We start from the raw sequence: 18,612 nt of genomic DNA, 5'->3' as shown, positions 1-18,612 counted from the left end.
TTCAGTTATGTTGTTTTCGATCTTGGGATCAAAATTGGAAAGAAAGAGATGTGACACAATTATTTGTTTGTTGTAATAACTTTTGCAAGGTGAGAAGGTGAGGAGATGGAGATGGAGATGGAGATCACAAACATAATAATACAGTGATCGATCATGTTCTAAAGTTTTGTTAAGGGTATATTAGAAAGAAACTTTTGTGTTGGATTCACTTCAATTTTGATTTTAATGAGTATGAGGTTTATATTTCAAAGGGTATAAATCCTCCATCACATCAAATAAAGAGAGAACAAAAGAGTTCGAGAGGTATAGATATAGACGTAAAGAGCTTAATTGTATATAGTTGTGAATGAGAGAGATTAGTAGGAATAGCATTCCAAATATTCTAATTTTGACCATATCATGAACTCACAATTGTAAGACGTAAATTGAAAATTAATATAAAGTATTCTCATTGTATTATGTGGTATACATTAAGTACTTATGCTCAAAGCCATCATTTGCCCTCCATTTGGTTGAAACATCACCTACCAATCGCTCGACTCTCTTTTTTTTTTTTAACGTTGATAGATGGTTTACCTTAAATTGTTTTTTCTGCTTTGCTTTCACTTTCTCAACATACGTGTGTATATATATATAATAAGTTATTAGATCATATTGTAGGTGTATATACACGTTTTTTTTTCTTTTCATATCCCGAATATGGCAATTATGTCTAAAAAAATTAGACAAATATAGTAAAATTTAGATATAGTTCTTAAAGTCTATCAATGGTAGAATTTAGCAACTATATCACTAATAGAAGTCATGATAGATTTTACTATATTTACAAATCTTTATAAATATTGATATATACTTAATTATTAGTCTTAAAAGTGCTACTCATTACCGTTGGTTTGATGTCAACTCTAAATACTCTATAGTCTCACTCGAAAAAGGGAGCCAGATGTATGATGAAGTTAAAAAAATGGAAAAGATGGAATATCAATATTTGAAGATCTATGCTTTACCGTGAATGCAAATATACAATTGATCTTTGAAGTGATGTTGCAAAGTAAAAAGAATATTTGTTAAGAGACTAAACGTGTAGTGTTTGTTGAAATAATGTTAACAATCAAGTCAAGCCAAGTGTATCATATGTGGATAAAATCTCACATAATATTCTATATTGCACAAAACCAAATGTACCTAAGTTGAATATTAATAGGAGAGATACTTTGAGTATTATATTGTATAACCTTTTTAATGAGTGAAAGATTTCAATAGAAAAACAGTGAGAAGTAGAGAAAAGATAAGACTGTAAAATCAAGAATTATGAGTGACGATAAATATGTGGTGTCATGATCATAAAAAAAAAAACTAACTAAAAGATTAGTTTGTTTAGCAGTGACTCTAAAATAGAGATGAATAGTAATATCATAAGGAGTTAATGAATGAGTGATAGAAATCGTTGAGTACTGTAAATACGATTCGATGTGAATTCTAATATCAAACTAAATTGAATTGATATGGATTGTGTCTATTAATTTGTAGCATTGTTAAAAGTATTAGTTCAATGATGTGAAGCTTATCAATTGAGAAAATTTGAAGAAAAAAGAAACTAAAGAGTTTTGATGAAGTTTATGGATATGAGTTTTAAAATTGGATGGATTAAGAATGCCAATAGGTTTTGTTTTTCTATTCTCAAAGAATTGAAGAATCTGTTAATCCAACCTAACTTCATGCACATAAAAGTGATCATGTGATTATGTGAACAACTCCACAATTATCTTTCTTATGTACCATTCAACAAGTAGTGTGGCTAACTTGGATTAATGTAGAAGTGCCTTTTGGCATTCTTAATATCACAACAACATTCATTACAAGGAAAACAAATATTTTAAATCCTATTTTGATTTGGAAAGAATCCACTTTAATTCATTTTTAAAAGGAACTTTTAAATATTTATTTTAATTAAGGTATTTTTAAACAATATTTTTGTTTTGTAAAAAGAACTAAAAATCTACCTTCGATAATTTACGAAATATCAGTTTTGATTTGCTATATTACTTTTCGGACGTGTCACTACAAATGAAAGATCAGAAGAGTTGGTATTTGTTTGGTAAGTAATTCAAATGATGTCATATGTTTTGAGTTTGACTGAGTTAAACAAATATGCTAGGGGTGATCATCAATCGAGCGAGATCAGTTTTGACAAAAATCACGATTGAAAATCGACCTAGTTGGTTTATAATAACGGAAACCGACAACGATGTTTAGCCGGTCGATTTTTCAAAACCTTTTAATTAAACCAACCAACCGACCATATTTTTAATAGAATCAACTATCGGGTGTTGATTCAGTCAATTTCGGTTGTTTATTTTTCGTGTGTCGATGCTCACCTCTAAAATATGTGTTTGGTGGTCATCAACGTGAATTTTGTTTTCAAAATCTATTTTCGAATTTTGATACAAACAATACGAATTCTAAAAAGTGTAACCAAGTTTTGATTCGAAAAGTGTAAAATGCATCATTGTATTAAAATGATGGTAAATTTAATGTTATAAACACGTATGTTTGTAAAATTTAAACTATGATATTACAAAAGAATTATTATAGAAAGAATTAACATAAATAAAATTCTTCAATTAATTAATTAATTAATTATAGCTTATATTAAAGTAAACATTAGTGAGTAACTGTAATTAATTTTATAATTTATAAATATATATATATATATATATATATATATATATATATTGAAAGATGATTTAAATTGGATTAAAATATTTGAAAGGGCAACCAAACACATGTTTAGAAACATGAGATACAAACCATATTATTGTTCAAATTGATTTAAAAAAATCTACCAAACACATCATTAGTTTTAAAAATAGAAAAATGATAATGAATATTTTAGAATTAGATAATAATAAAAAGAAAGAAAAACAAAAAGTAGAAAGTAGGAAAGTGGTATTTAAGTAAAAGAAAAAAGAAGGATACTAATGTGGAAGACATTTCCAAAGAAGAAAGAAGAAGGAAAAGGAAGACATTTGGCATCAATTAATAAAACACATAAATGGCACAAACAAACAAAGAAGAAAGTCAAAAGAAAGAAAAAGGAGAAAAAGGGTGTGTGATGAAAGCAATGAATTTCATGAGATGATAATAAAGAATTAGGAGAAATAAAAATGAAAATGGAAGTTTATTGTGTATTGCACAAATTACTTCTTTGAATTTATTATTTAAGTAGGGGAATAATAACACTCCAACCCCATCTATGTTCCCATTTCAACCACCCTTACTCATCATCTTCACCATAACATCTAATTCTTTTCTTCTTCTTCTTCTTTTTTTTCAAAATTAAAAAAAAAAATTACATTTATGTACTAAATAGTATGGTTGAGGATTGAAAATTCACAGTGAATTTTTTTCTTTTTTTTCTTTTCTTTTTTTTACTCACAAACTCACATTTAAAAAAAAAATGAAAGAAAAAAGGAGAGAAAAAAGAGGATGAAGGGCATCATCCCAAGTCCACCCATTAAAGAAGGGCTGCATCTTCATGTAGAACATTTCTGCATCTGCATCTGCATCAACACATCTATATTAATCAGATTGCATTGCAACCTCTTCTATATTCCAATTCAACACATTCTCATAACTCAATATATGTATAATAATGCTTACTGGTTATGGTGTTCTTTTTCATTTGAAAACTAGTTGATTGAATTAGGTTGATATTGGTTGCCTTCTTCCCTTCATGTATTTTTCAAAACAGCAAGTCCTTCTATATGTTCTTTTTATTATTATTTTTTTGTTAAAATACTATTTAAATTTCTAAATTTGTTTAATTTTAGTCTCTAGTCTAGTTTTAATGGTTCAAATTCAGTATTTTTTACTTTCAATCAATTTAAAATTTAGCCTTAATGTTTGTGGACTTTTTTGAAACCATATTCATATACTTTATTTCTCGTGCATGAAAATTATTATTATTATTTAATTGATTTCAATAAAAACAAACTTGAGAGGTTAAATTAAACAAACTTTGCATTATAGCGACCAAAATAATATTCTAACCATAATTTGTCATGTTTTAAAATATAGTTTCAAGCTTTGAAAGTAGACTACAAAATAGAGGAGGAAGCCAATATTATATGATTGTAAGCAATAAGGAGTTAAAACTAAGATCATTATATTAAACAACCAAAACAAGAAGTTTTACGACAAGTATTTCAACTTGATGTACAAAAATTTGTTATCAAATTGGTTGTAAGTTGGAACCTATATTATCTAATAGATCAAGGAGAGCAGTGATATGGGCAGCCAGAAATGTGTAATCAAAAGAGAAGAAAAAAGGAAAAACCTGTGTGTTTGAGAATTGTAGGCGAAAAGTGTTTCATTGGCAAGTTGTGAAACGAGAATCCTGTCCGAAGGCTCCTAGCATTCTACATGTCACTTCAAGCAATTTCCCTGCCATTGTATTTATAAACACAAACACAACAAACATCAATTTTATACTTCTATTTAAACACTCTCTCCAACTCTACACTTATAAACACAATCCATTCCTTTTCTATACCCTACTTTGGTGACTATTTGATTTTAGTTTTCTCAAAATTATAATTACAAAGCCTCCTTTCACCTCTAATTTTTTGGCTTAATTATCTACCTTTTACTAATGTCTTAAAAAATCAAATCAACTTATGAAAAAAAAACTAGTTTTTAAGAATCTAGTTTTGTTTGTAAAAGTAGGTTGAGAATGTCTCTTGCACTAAAAAAAAATACAAATTATTGTAAGAAGTTGACAGAAAATAGGCTTAATAGCTATCAAATAATTCCTTATTTGTTTGAACAGTACTTGTATATCTATGGTTATGGAACATGGTCTATAACCAAACTGTTTTCTTTAGCTTACAAACATGCATAAAAAAACAGATGTATGCCAAGTCAAGGTTGTCAAGTTTATGCTAAATGATTCAAACAATTAGTAGAATGAAATTTTATACAAAATTCAATGAATGGTTTTTGAGATGAGAATAAATAAGAATAATAAAATCTAAAAACTCATGAAGAAGCCAACAATATTTTAGGTAAAGAGGGAATAATATGTAAAGAGAAGCTTAATGGGCAAATGACAAGAGCTTTTTTTCTCTCCACCAGCTGTTGTTTTAAATGTTTTTTCTCTTCAAAGGGGTCCCATTCCTTTAAATTCCATAAGATATTCTGAGTTCACCAACCCAATTAATTATTTTTGTTGTCCTCATACTTTTTCCTATTTCATTTTTTTTACCTTTTATTAACAAAACAAATTGAGAAGAGGAAAAAAAACTATTTAATAATTTTTCTACTCATTTGGTGATTTTGATAACTCAACAGCCACCCTTCATTGATAATTCTAAACTTGTCCAATCCAATTTATATAAAGACAAACTAAACCCATATGCATAATTATTAAAAGAATCCAAAGATTAATACAAAATAGAAGATGATCTTAGTGAAAAATAATATTGTAAGATTTTACTTGGAATTTTTGGTTTCATTAGATAACACGGAGAGATTCCAAGCAACCCCATTGAAGAAACTCAGTCTCTTTCTTCAAAAGTAAACTTCAACCAGAAAATTTGTTTTAGAAAAGCCCCATCTCAACGCATCAAACTTTGCCACCAAATCCCCACTTCCCAAGCAATTCCAATGAGTAAATTTCACTATACACCTTCTCAATATATTTATAATTACAAGTTAAGTCCCTTGACTTTGAGATTTCTTGTTCATGTACTATCAATTAAATCTTATGAATTTTTTGAGATTTACTAATTTATTAAACACAAAATAAGAAGTCATAGAATTAAATTACATCAAATAGATCAGTTGTTTGTTAAACTTTTCAAATTTGTTGGGACTTGTTAGACACCAAAATTGGAAGTGTAATCCACCTTAGACACAATTAAAAAACCTATTAAAATACTGATACAGGAACAAACAGGACTAAAGAATGACTAGTGATTTAACATTTTTCTCCTTACTTTTTCAGCTGAATCCATAATCAATCCGGCAAAGCCGGTCACCGGAATTAGATAAATAGAGGTAGGAAGCGCCGTGAAACCCTAAACTAACAAACATAACAAAGCAATAGATTCATGGAAAATTGTATTGCAGAAAACGAAATTGTTTCACATACCTCTCCTTGGCTTGGTCACTACCTTCACGTGTTGAACTGTTTTCACCGACAGTTTCTCCTCCGCCTCCTCCGGCGGAAACAGAACTCCATCGATTCCCTGCACTGAGATACGCCCGTCGGTGTAAATGTCAGGGTCGAACAAGTACGCCGACCCTTCTCCCTGCCCAAACTTCACCGAACCATCAGCCTCTTGCGCAACCACTTTATGCGGCAATCTCAATGTGTCGTATCGGATTTTTCCAAATCGGCGAACTGCATTGTACATACTCTCCTCCGTTTGATACTCTGGAATCAAATGGTAGTACATGATTTGCTCCGGGGCCCCTGGCTCGCTCAGTTGGTCCGTCGTCAGTTTCGCCATGGCTTCGTCGTTCGGCGCCAAAACGGTTAACACATAGCCTTCTGAAACTAGCCTTCCCATTTCCGTGGCTAAGGACGTTAGATTCACTAATATATCAGCCATTTCGTTGTAACCGCCATAGTGTAAAAGAGTGTGAATGAAATCCTTCACTTGCCGTTCACCGTTGAAGTGGTGGTGTGGCCCACCTGGTCCCGGCGCGGGAGCCGGAGCCAGCGATGGCCCTGGAGCTAATGCGTCGTATATTGGAAGAGCCGGTGCAGAGCCTGGTTCGGCTGGTGGAGCTGGCTTCTTTAGACGGTGAGTCCTCGGATCAACCTCTGGTGCTCCTTCCGGTTTCACTGCAGTTATAGCCTGGAGATTCCGTCGGCGGTTGAAATCGTCTTGTACGGACTGAGGAATGAGCAATCGTTCGATTCCGTGGATGACGCCGTCGGGACGTGTAATGGCGTCGGGTTGAATGACCTTGGCGAGATCCACGGTTCGTTCGCCAGTGCTGTGGTGAGTCAATCGGAGGACGTGATTGGAGAGTGTTTGGTGGCGAGTCGACTCAGAATGCTTCGGCCACTCGGTCGATCCGATACGAGTCGGAATGACGTGAAACGTCAATAGCGTCTGGAGTGACTTCAAATTCCTTGGCTCGAGAAGGAAACGCTTGAACTCAGGGTCGAGATCGCGCTCCAGAGCTTCGTTTCGCGGCGCGAAAATGGTGAGATTGTGGTTTCCAACAGCATCTTCTAGAATCTGCAACAGCAAAGCTTTCTCAATCAGCTCTGCAAGCTCGGTATAATGCGAGTCCAGTAGAGCGACGAGGACCGAGTTGGAGTTAATCTGGCCGGAGGAATTAGCGGAAGGAGACGACAAACGAGGCTTTGAATATTCCGGGGATGCGGAGGAGATTCGGAAGGAGAGAAGTAGAAAAGAAAATATGATGGAGAGCTTGAAGGGGGCGGAGAGAGTAAAATCCATGGCCGGTGGCGGCCGGCGAATGCAGCAGATTCCGGCAAAGAAAAGAGGACAAAGCTTCCTTCTAGAGGGAGAAGGTAAAGCAACTGTGATAGTTTGTGAGCACAATTCTTTTATGCGGGTGTTTTCCCTTTCCCTATTTCATTTCATTTCATTTATTTATTTATTTTGAAGAGCTCATTTTATAATTTTAAAGCTTATTTAATCAAAAAATATATATTTCATATTAATTATATAAGTTACCTCAAAATTATCTTTTCAAACACCGTCAGTTCTATATATTCTTTAAATAATAGATATTAATCAACTTTGTTGTTAATAATTATTTTTTCTTTTTTATTTATTTTAATGGATTGATAAAGTACAAATTTAAAATAAAATTAAAAGAACCAAAATAAATGAAAAGAGATGAGTTAACATTTTAAAAACACAAAGATTGAATGAAACAAAACTAAAAAGAAATGCGGACCAAAATAGGCGGAATTATTTAAAATCAGAAAATGGAAAATCCAATTCTAAATATTGAGAAAATAATTAATAATAATGAAATTAGGTTACATATTAAATTATATTAAATGAAAAAAGAGGTGGAAAGTCATTAGGGGTTCTTTCTCTCGACAATCAATCACAACAAACCAAATGGTTACATCTACCTAATTAATTTTCTTACAAATTTTAATCACTAAACAAACTCAACTTCAACCTCAAAACTCCTTCAAAACTAAATCATTTTTCATCTATAAAAACATTCCTACTTTTTCTTATTTTTCTTTTAGTTACCCAACACAACATTCAAATTTAATACCTAAAACCTCATTCTTAAAATAATTTATAAAAAAAAAAAAGAATTGAATTTTATTCCCCTCATGGTTAATTAAAATACATTTTTAGCCTACATACTTTAGTTTTGTTAGATATTGATGGTGATACTGTCTCTATTAGCATTAGTTTTAGTAAATCTTCAAATAAATCACTTCTAATAGTTTGATTTATTTCCTAAATATAATTAATCTCTATTAGCATTAGTTTTTTTCTTTAAAAATTATATAATATTGAGACAAAAATTGTTAATATGTAAAGAATTGAATTTGATAGTATTTTGAAAAAATATGAAAAAATAAAGAGGAAAATAGTAATTTAAGAGCATTTATTGATTTAGTAAAATATTGGGAGGGAAAAAAAGAGGAAAATAGTATTGTGTGTTGGGAAACGTGGTGGAGGAATAAAGTGGTGGAGTGGGGAAAGGAAATGTCGGCAATGAGCAAATAGATTTTGTAAACGTGGCTAATTTTGATTGGATCTAAGAAACGGTGTAAAATAGAGCTGGGAGTAGGTGATTTGTTGAAGGTTGGAAGGACAGCTCACGGTGGGGTGGGGGGCACGGGCGCTCTTCTTTTCTTTCCCTATTTCACCTTAGCTTTCCTTTGCTTTTAATTGCACTTCATATCATCAAATATCTTCCATATAATACTAAATAGGGTTAGAGTGTTGGGTGGGATTTCTTATTTTGGTTTTTGTGTGTTCCCTTCATCTCCGTCGGGTGGAAATGGAGTTCACGGGCAATCGAACCGGGGATCCAATCATCCATCCAAACCCAAAACCCCCAATTGCAAACCGCTACACCCTATGACACAAACTAAAGGGAGACAGAGACGATAAAACAAACATAAATACACCTAATAAAAAATGGGAATTGCTCAAAATAAAATATAGAAAAAAGATATTTAATATGCTATAAATTTATCTTTATAATAAAATTGGTCACCTCATTTACAATTTCTAACTTCACCCTCTCCATCTCATTTTTCACATACTCAACTAATCATCAAATTTTCTAACTTTTTTTTTTCTTTATACCTCAATAATTAAATAAACTGTACAATAATTTAATTGTACTCTAGTCCAAATAATAAATATGGAAAATTAGATTTATCACTCATGAAAATATAATATAAAATATTACATTAGTTGTTGTATTTTGAGATTTAGTTATTATTGGAATTGGTAAATTAACAGGAAAATACACCGTGTAAATATACAACCAAATTTATAATAAAAATGCTAATAAATAGTACAAACTTTATTTTAGAAAAAAAAACAGCATTTATTATTAATAAAGAGAAAGTTTAAAATACATGAGAAATAGCACAATATATAAGGACTAAAACCGTATTTTAACTTATAAATAATAAGCCATATTTTTATCTAATTAAAAAGTATAAAAATATTTATTCATTAACTTAAATAATTTCTTCAAATAGCTTTTCAAATATTGTTGGTATGTATATCTTAAAACCTTATAATTAATTAGTTAACTTGATATAATTATTGATTGTTTAGAGAAACATTTAATGGGTGGGGCTCAAACTTTAGTTTAGAGAAAGTTGAATGACAATTTTATCACTGTGATTATACTAAATTTGTCAGTAGATACAAGTTGATCATGTTTTCAAGTAATAATATTAAGAGTCTATAGTATATGGATTACTTTTTTACTTGATAAGATATTTCATATATTTCTACAAGCACGTCCTTACTTGAAGGAACTATGTATTTCTAAAGCTTTTCTTTGATAACTTTTGAAACTAACTTTATTTAATTATTTCTATGTACGATAAAAATCTAGTTAAAAGATTATTTCTCTTAGATGTTACATTATTGTGTGAGTATATATTAGCTAATGTTTCGACTTTTGTCACCGTAATAATTATCTTAAATACATGATGTTCATTTTTCACGTATGATGTTGTACAACTAGTCATTTTGGTACCAATAAAGACTGATATTATCTATAGATTTTGATGAGGCAAATTTGTTTGGGATTTGGTTGATATATACTAAAAGTGTATAATGAAATGAATAATAATATTTTAAGAAAAGAAAATAGTTGATTTAAAGAAAAGAAGAGTAAATGAGAAAGTGAAATAGGGATGATGCATAAGTTGTACCAAATCTAGAGATTTGGTCAATCCAAGTGGGGAAAGTATCACATACTACAAATCTCATTCTTTCTTTTACTTTTTTTTTGTTTTTAAAAAAGAGAGGAATTGATTTTTTAATGTGATTATAGCTACTTAATTATTAAGATGTATTTAGATTATCTTCTTGATTAAGATTTTTAGAAATAAAAAAATAACATACATATTTTAAAAAAAAATGCTTTTTACATTCAAAATTAATTGTTACACACAGAAAAAAAAAAGGCTTGAAGATTTTGAGATGTTCTTTTTAAAAGTCAGTATTGGACACTCATTTTCTCAAGTTATTGTTTCTTTCAAAAGTAGTTTTTAAAATCAATCCAATTATTTAAAGAGCTTTTTACTTATTAATCATTTAATCATTATTGGGGCAAACATTATTAATATTTAATGAAATTTCTTAGACATAGACAAGTAGGTTGATTACATATATATATATCAAATTTTGTTACAAGTTGTTATTAGTATCGAAAATGTGCTAATTTCTCTAATTTAATTTAGACTCTATTTGGATTGTACTAGTTTATTATATTATTTTATATGTTTTGAACAACTAAGAGGTAGAATATATATACCACCAAAGTCGAAATGGATGAACGAAGAGCATCGTGTGCATGCATGTCATTGTGTTCCCTGTGTGTAGTGGCACAATGCTTGGGGTAAGGGCAAAATGTGGAGAGTGCGAGACAACACACCGGTACATTTATATAGGGATTATTATTTCTTTGATTTAGGTCACATGGTATAGCTTCATTTTTGCAACCACCAACTTCCATTTCTCTATAGTTTTACATTCCAAACTCTATCATCTTGTATCTTGCATTTATTTCAACATTAAGGCTCATCTTATACCACATTATGAGTGGCTAAGGTAAGTATTTCTAGCCTATAGCTAGGGATAGGATTGAAACTCATCGTAGTTAGTTGTGAGACTTGATTTTGAACTCATTAATGTAAGTCTGCTTATACTTAATGTTCTAGAACAAAGGTTATTCAACTCTATGCATTGAATGTATGAGTTATTGGGTGTCTCTCATGTATGCTTGATTATCATTTTGAATGTCTTCAAATCCTATTATCTCAAAGGCACCAGTTTGTAGAGCATGTGTTATGTGGGTTGTGGATTTTAAGTCATATTTAACAACTAATATAGACTAAATTGTTATATATAATAAAAACTTTAACTTAATTTGGAGTAGAATTTAATCAAAATAGGATTTAATTAAACAAAATTTGTTTATCGTAAATAGTTCAATTTTAATCAAACTTAAGTTTTGGTTGGTGACTATTTCGTTTTTTATTTTAAATTTGAAGGTGAAAGTAGTGTCTATAAGCTTAATTTTTCTTTTTTTAAAAAAAAAAACAAAATGATGAACAAACGATACTTATATTAATGAATAATTTCAAAAACTATAAACTCTTACGTACTACCAAATTAATAACACACAATATTTCAATACTCTTGAAAATATTTAAAAGCAAAGCTGAAGCCATGAAAATAACATTATATCTTTATTTAGGTAAGAATATATATGAATGTGACTTAAAACAAACACACACAAATATATAAAATCAATATGCCTTCAACAGTGTGTATATATATATATTTCTATGTTGTTTCTTATAAATATTAATTCCCTTAAAAGAAACTTTACTTCAACCAAATAATATATGTGAATTGTGTTAAAAAATTTAATTTCCATAGATTTAATTCACAAATAACTTTGATTTTAATTTGTTGTTCTTTGAGTTTTCTTTGCTTTTTTTACATCCTTTCATCTTTTCTTCAAGTTAAGATCTCTCTCTTCATATAGAAAGTGGAAAAAGGAAATGTTGATTAAATAAGTGTTTTGGTCCTTACGATTTAGCCATTCTTTTATTTTACTCCTTCATATATCAATTTTTTTGTACCCTAAAAAATGTTATTACTAACTTAGCAATCTTCTCTGTTTTAATTTGATCAAATTTATATAATACTCTTTACTCTTTTTTTTCTTTCTTTTTTACAACTCAGTGCGTAAATCTTATATGATCCAAAATCACACATGCTTTAGTAAATTCACCCATTAATGTGTTTAACCATTTGACAAATTAAACTTATAAAATTATAGTTTTTAAACTAATTTATCTTCATTTTTTAAAAATAATTACTTAGTGTAATTTTTTTACACTTTTATTCTCTTATTTGAAATTAAGAAATGAATATTTGGTAAAATCAATTGCATTAAAAGTATAAAGATAATTGAAATCAAATAAAAAGGATTTAAGAAATAAAAGTATAAAGATTTTGAAACCAATGAAAAGTAAAAAGATATTTTTGTAGAAACTAACAGCGGGAGGAAATGGAAGAGTTGCAAAAGAGGGTTTGTAGATCTCATAGAGTTTTATTTTTTGAAAGAAAAAACAAATATGGAAAAATAAACTCATAATGAACCAAATTATTGATTGATTTTAGTAGATAATATAAATCAATTTCTTGTTTGTTGGTACACATACTTAAATTAGTAATTGTAATTAAATCATGGATCCTCCATTGCCCTTTAAAATATTAATTACTTTTCTGATAGTAATTATCACAAGAGGAAAAGGGTAAAATTAGCATAAATAAATAGATAATTTACAGATTTAATATAAAGCAATAATAATAAGTGTTGAATGGTTTCATATTTATAATTGATTTTAGAAAAAGAAAAAAAGAAAAAAAGAAAAAGAATGCCATCCCTTTTTTAACTCTCAATTTTGCATTCATTACATTTTTGGAACATTTACAAATTTTCAAAATTAATTGATGCATTGGATACAAATTTGAGTTTTGTCTCTAAATTTCTCCTTCTATTTATTTTTTTTCCAATAAATCTCTAAATTAAATTACAGTAAACAAAAAGAGGGGTGTTTTAAAAAATAGAACAAACTAATAAATAAAATATTTACACCCAACAATTTTGAAAAAGGAAAAAGTTCGGAGGCCACAATAAAAAATTTTAAAAATACCCTCAATTAATTTGACATTCAAGCAGCTAATATATTTAAGAAACCGTCGTTTAGAATTTGATTGTTTAGATTTGGACATAAATCCAAACGATTTTTTAATTACATTTTTTTTGTACACGATTGTTTAATTGATCGTTGCGATTTTCTCAAGATTTTTTTGAAAAATAATCATTTATATTTGGTACATAATCATTTAAATTTGGGTATCAAAATCTAAACGATTTTATTTTTTGCTACACGATCGTTTAAATTTGACTATTTTTGTAGACTATCGTTTAAATTTGGTTAAACTTTTTAAAATATTATTTGGTGTTTAAATTTGTGATCGTTTAGATTTGGCTATTCAATATCCTAAATAACAATTTGAAAAAAAAATATTGTACATTTGGTACACGATTTTGAACCAAATAACAATCTGAATAAAAATTGCAGAAAAAGAGAAAAAGAGGATGGAAAGAAGAAGAAAAAATTGCAAAAGATAAGAAGAAAGGCGATGAAAAGAAAAAATGCCGTCAAGAACTGTAAAGAATAGAGAATAATACCGAAAAAATCGAGAAGAAGAGAAAGAATCAAAAATGAAAAATCATTATAAACAATTAAAGGTCAATATGAAATTCTAAAAAAATAATCAGTCTTAATGAGTTTTTTTTTTAAAATTGTTCTATAGATCGTAAATACTTTGTCGTTTTATTCTAATTATGAAAATTAACCATAAATATATACAGGTTAGACACACAGTTTAAAATTAAAATATTGAATAGAAAAAAAATAAAAGTTTATAAAAACTTAAAGTTGGTAGAGCCATCTGGGACACTAACTTGAAGTTGGTGAAGTGATTTCATTTTCTGTTGCCCCAACTATAATATTGGTGTATGCAACTTAAATACTATTTCAAATTACTCTTGGCTACAACATTCACTACCTTATTTCATTATTCACAATTTTCTATCAAAACAAAGACAACAGTCTACATATAAACACATCCTATTATAACTCTCACCTCACTTTCATTGATTTAGAATCTCAAATTTTTTCGTTAATGGAAAAGGAAAAGGAAATGCTTTCTAAGTTTCTTAAATAATATTTTTCTTCTTCTTGTGGTTTGGAGTTTAATAAAATGATTGATTAAGATATTCCAAAAAGAAAAAGAAGTATTTTTAAAAAGAGAAATAGGGAAAGGTGTGAGGGTGTGAGGGTGTGGTTCCTCCAAAGGTGTCGGTGCCTCTTCTTCTTCTATTCAACCATCTCCAAGTACATCAATATCTGAAATTACTCAAGTGACCCTCAACAAAGAAGTAGATTGTCTTTAATGTAAGGGTACCTTTGCCTTTTTCCTCGTGAAGATATGATAAATTAATTTTTCTTTGCAACTTTGGATGCCAAAATTGAATAAATTAATGCTTTTTGCTTTTGTGGGCTTTGGTCAATCATTGAAGTTTTGTTTTTGAATTATTTGCTCAAATTTCCACATTGTCTTATTTCAATTCAACACTTCAAATTATTTACAAAATTATGTATTGTATATTAAGTCTAAATCTAAAGGTTGAGTTTTAGATTGTTTGATTTTGGGATTAACTTCTTGTTGTATGTTCTTTTCAAAATAAATAAATACTTCTACATTTGCACATTCTTACTCTCTACAATGTGGAATTTCATCAATTTTAGTGAAATTAAAATTGATAACAAATAAGTTGTTTAATTTTTTTAAAAAAATTTAATTTCAAATGAGTTCCATTTGAACTTTTATTAAATTAGTAAAATCAAAAATATTTAATTGACGTTTTTTAAAAGTATAAAAACGTCACAAAATATTTACCTTCTATAGAATAAAATCACTAAAATAATTTTTTAGACATTTTTAAAATTAAGAAAATAAATAAAAAAACATTTATAAAATATATCAAAATTTTAGATTCGACCAATATTTATAAAAGTTTAGAGATAAACATAAAAACAGATATCATATCCAATTTAAACCTCTAGAAGTCTAAAATATTTATATTAAATTCAGGTTTCATTTTTGACATAGTCATTGCTTTACATAATTGAAATAGTCAATCTATTATTAACAAAAATTTAATTTTTGAACTTGAGTTATATTTAATAATTAGAAAGATTACTTGAACCTAACTAAGTTGAAATAAATAAAAATAACAAATTTAAAGTAATTGAGAATATAATGATGGATGGATATTGATTATTGGTTATGTATACAAATATAGCAAAATTTATCCGTGATAAACACGGATGAATTTGTATCGATGTCTATTAATGTCATCGATGAACACTAATAAATTATGAAGTTATATTACATTTATGCACCACATTCTTAGTTTTTTTATACTTACAATCCAAACATAATCTCGTATTTAAAATTGGAGCTACTTAATACAACACTTCACCTGTTTTAAACGCATTCTGCCTAGACTCCAATTGAGTACAAAGCTTAACATTCACATGCTCTATATACCAAAGATGTGTGGTGAATAATAAATTTACATCATGGCCATTGATAAATGATAGTTAAGTTGATAGAGGCTCTATAAACCTAACTAACCTTTAATCTTAATGAAAGAATCAGGATACAACCAACCATAGTACTGCACTTAATAAAAAATTGTCACATGCCAATTTACACCTACATATTGCTCTTCATTCTAGATCTAAAATTTGGTGTGGTTTGACATTTTTTTACTCACCAAATGTTCATTTGTTATTTGTAACATATAGACTATCGAATTGGTCAACAAAAAATAAACGAAAGAGAGAAAGAAAGAGGAAGAGTTTTGCATATGAAATCTATTTAAATAACATTGAACTAACAATTAGTATCAAACCCCACACGACTAGGACCAAATAAAACTATCGAATTTGTCGACAAAAAAAAAAAAAAAAAAAAAAAAAAAACAAAAACAAAGAGGAAAGAAAGAGGAAGAGCTCTACAAATGAAATCTATTTAAATAACGTTGAACTAACTATTAGTATCAAACCCCACACGACTAGGACCAAATAAAAGAAATGCATTTAATCCATAGATTATCTAGTGGTTTTGAAGCGCGCCATAAATAAGTGTTTTGTTCATCAATCAAGCGTAATCGGTTTTTTTTCTATAAAACCAACCCTAACCGACCATGATCGATTTTTTGAAATGCGACCATAATCGACTTTTAAAAATGTCTCAGTGACCACCTTGAACGTGGGAGCAAATCATGCAATCATAATAATAACGATATTGTAAGGATTTGCACTCTTTAAGAAATAAAAAAATAAAAGTTTGTTATTAAGAATTAAACCAAATGACTCTTTTTTCATGAAAAAGTATTTGTTTAGTCCATAAGTTTTCTATTTAGATTTTATGTTAAAAAATGCTACACATTTTATTTTAGTTTCAGTTCACTCCTCAAATGTCAAAATGTTAAAATTTTACATTGATATTTTACATTTTTACCTTCAATTCTTTTATTAAATACTCCTCCACAAACATTTACCTTCAATTCTTTTATTAAATACTCCTCCACAAACATTGATTCAATTAAAAGTAATTATGAAATAGAACTTGTGAGCTAAATCTCAAAAATAGTAAAAGTTAATTAATTAAAGTTTATTTAATTATTTTAAATTTATTTATCCAAGTTGAAGACCAAATTAAAACAAAATTCAAATATCACCCATAAAATTGTAATATTTTAAAACCTAAGAACAAAAAGCTAAACTCAAAACTCAAAGATCCAAAGAATGTTTTCCCTACTTGAAAATACTTGTTTATCAGTCGGTCGAGAGCCACCGACTTGTCGAACTACGATTTTTGCAAACCAAAGTGCAACCGACACATGTACATCAAAAACAGTTTTGAATGGGTGGCTCAATTCTTCAGATTTCATGCACGTCCCCTTACGTTTGGTACACAACAATAATGACATTTTAAAGAAAATATAACCAAAAAAGCTTTGGAATTATTATATTTATATTTACAGAAACATTGTAAAGTTAACTAACCCAAATGTGGTATTAAAGTAATTGACCATAAATCACTTTAATATCTCTCAACGTACACTTAGTGATATTAAAATCACATTGAAAAAGATTAGAACCAAACACACAAGAAGATCATCCCTTCAATTCGCAAAAGACAGAAGGAAAAAAGAGAAGGGAATGATAAACCTTGAAGAGGTGCGCATTAAACAAATGTAAAATAAAAGGGAATGGCTCAATGATGCAATAGAAACAAAAACACAGTGGAGAAATGTATAACATTCTCATTCCAATTCATCTTCATCCTTTGTAGGTAAGCAACCTAAGTACGGCTTAACACTGGCCTGTGAATAAATTTCTGATAAAAAATTTGATCCCTCACCCTATTAGACTTAAAAACAAATCGCTCAAGTACAAACAAACCGCAAGTCCAAACTTCCAATTTCCATAAAGGTTGAATCCAAGAGCCTAACTTTTTGAGATAACAGAAGAACATGTACATCTTACTTTAATTGGGTAATGCCCTAAACAATCTTATGACCTTACATCAGACTTGGCCAATTCAACCAAATGTCATCAGTCAAATACCTAATGAGCCACTGTCTAAAATCTTAGGATACTAAAGGCATGTTTGAGATTAACTTTGAAATTGTTAACACAACTTTTGTCAGGTTTAAAACGAAACATCTTTCCAATTATTCAAAATCAATTTAATGTATAGTTTCACACTTACCAAAACTATTTTCATACCCTTAAACTGATTTTGAACATAGACAAAAGTAATTTTATCCCTTCAAAGTCACGGCCAAACTTAAAGAAAAAAGTATTACTAGAGAAGTTATTAAAAAGAGTATCCAACAGTCTTTTTCACACTCAATCCATTCCACAAGCAAAAGACCTCTTTCTACTGTGAAACCTATTGACAGCAGTAGTTCAACTCACAGGTAGTTGGCACAATTTTTCCCTTCCATCAGAAGAAACCACCACATACTACACACTAACAAGTTCCAATGACCATTTGAGACCGACACAGAATCTCTACGACTAATCTGCATCTCCAATGATGGCCTAACCTATAAAAACCCATACAATATATAAGTTTTTCCCTTCAAACCCACCCACCAAAATAGGACAGTAGTAAAGGTGGAGAAGCCAACCACAACCTCGATCTGTCGAGGTGGGAAAAAGTAGAA

The 18,612-nt window shown here is 29.2% G+C and overlaps 1 protein-coding gene across 2 annotated transcripts; it reads right to left on the bottom strand.

Annotated features, from left to right (window-relative positions):
• Positions 1-3,162: 3,162 nt before the first annotated feature.
• LOC101222077 (fasciclin-like arabinogalactan protein 17) lies at positions 3,163-7,621 on the bottom strand. 2 transcript variants are annotated; one of them, XM_011661872.2, is made up of 3 exons: positions 6,155-7,621; positions 4,340-4,446; positions 3,163-3,563 (listed from the first exon to the last, which is right to left on the bottom strand). In XM_011661872.2, the coding sequence occupies exons 1-2, from the start codon at positions 7,479-7,481 to the stop codon at positions 4,373-4,375; spliced, it is 1,401 nt and encodes a 466-aa protein (XP_011660174.1). In that variant the 5' UTR covers positions 7,482-7,621; the 3' UTR covers positions 3,163-3,563; positions 4,340-4,372. The 2 variants fall into 2 exon arrangements, with proteins under 2 accessions (XP_011660174.1, XP_011660173.1); XM_011661871.2 differs by having other exon boundaries at positions 3,163-3,557.
• Positions 7,622-18,612: the final 10,991 nt, after the last annotated feature.

Source organism: Cucumis sativus, chromosome 1 (assembly GCF_000004075.3).
Source record: "Cucumis sativus cultivar 9930 chromosome 1, Cucumber_9930_V3, whole genome shotgun sequence".
Taxonomy (NCBI): Eukaryota; Viridiplantae; Streptophyta; class Magnoliopsida; order Cucurbitales; family Cucurbitaceae; genus Cucumis; species Cucumis sativus.
Note: the sequence above shows the minus strand (reverse complement) of the source record. Positions and strands in the feature narration are given on the sequence as shown.

Coding starts and splice junctions, on each gene's coding strand:
- LOC101222077 (XM_011661872.2), bottom strand. CDS start 7,481: ATGGATTTTACTCTCTCCGCCCCCTTCAAGCTCTCCATCATATTTTCT. Junction 4,447..6,154: donor AGTGACCAAGCCAAGGAGAG/GTATGTGAAACA, acceptor ATACAATGGCAG/GGAAATTGCTTGAAGTGACA.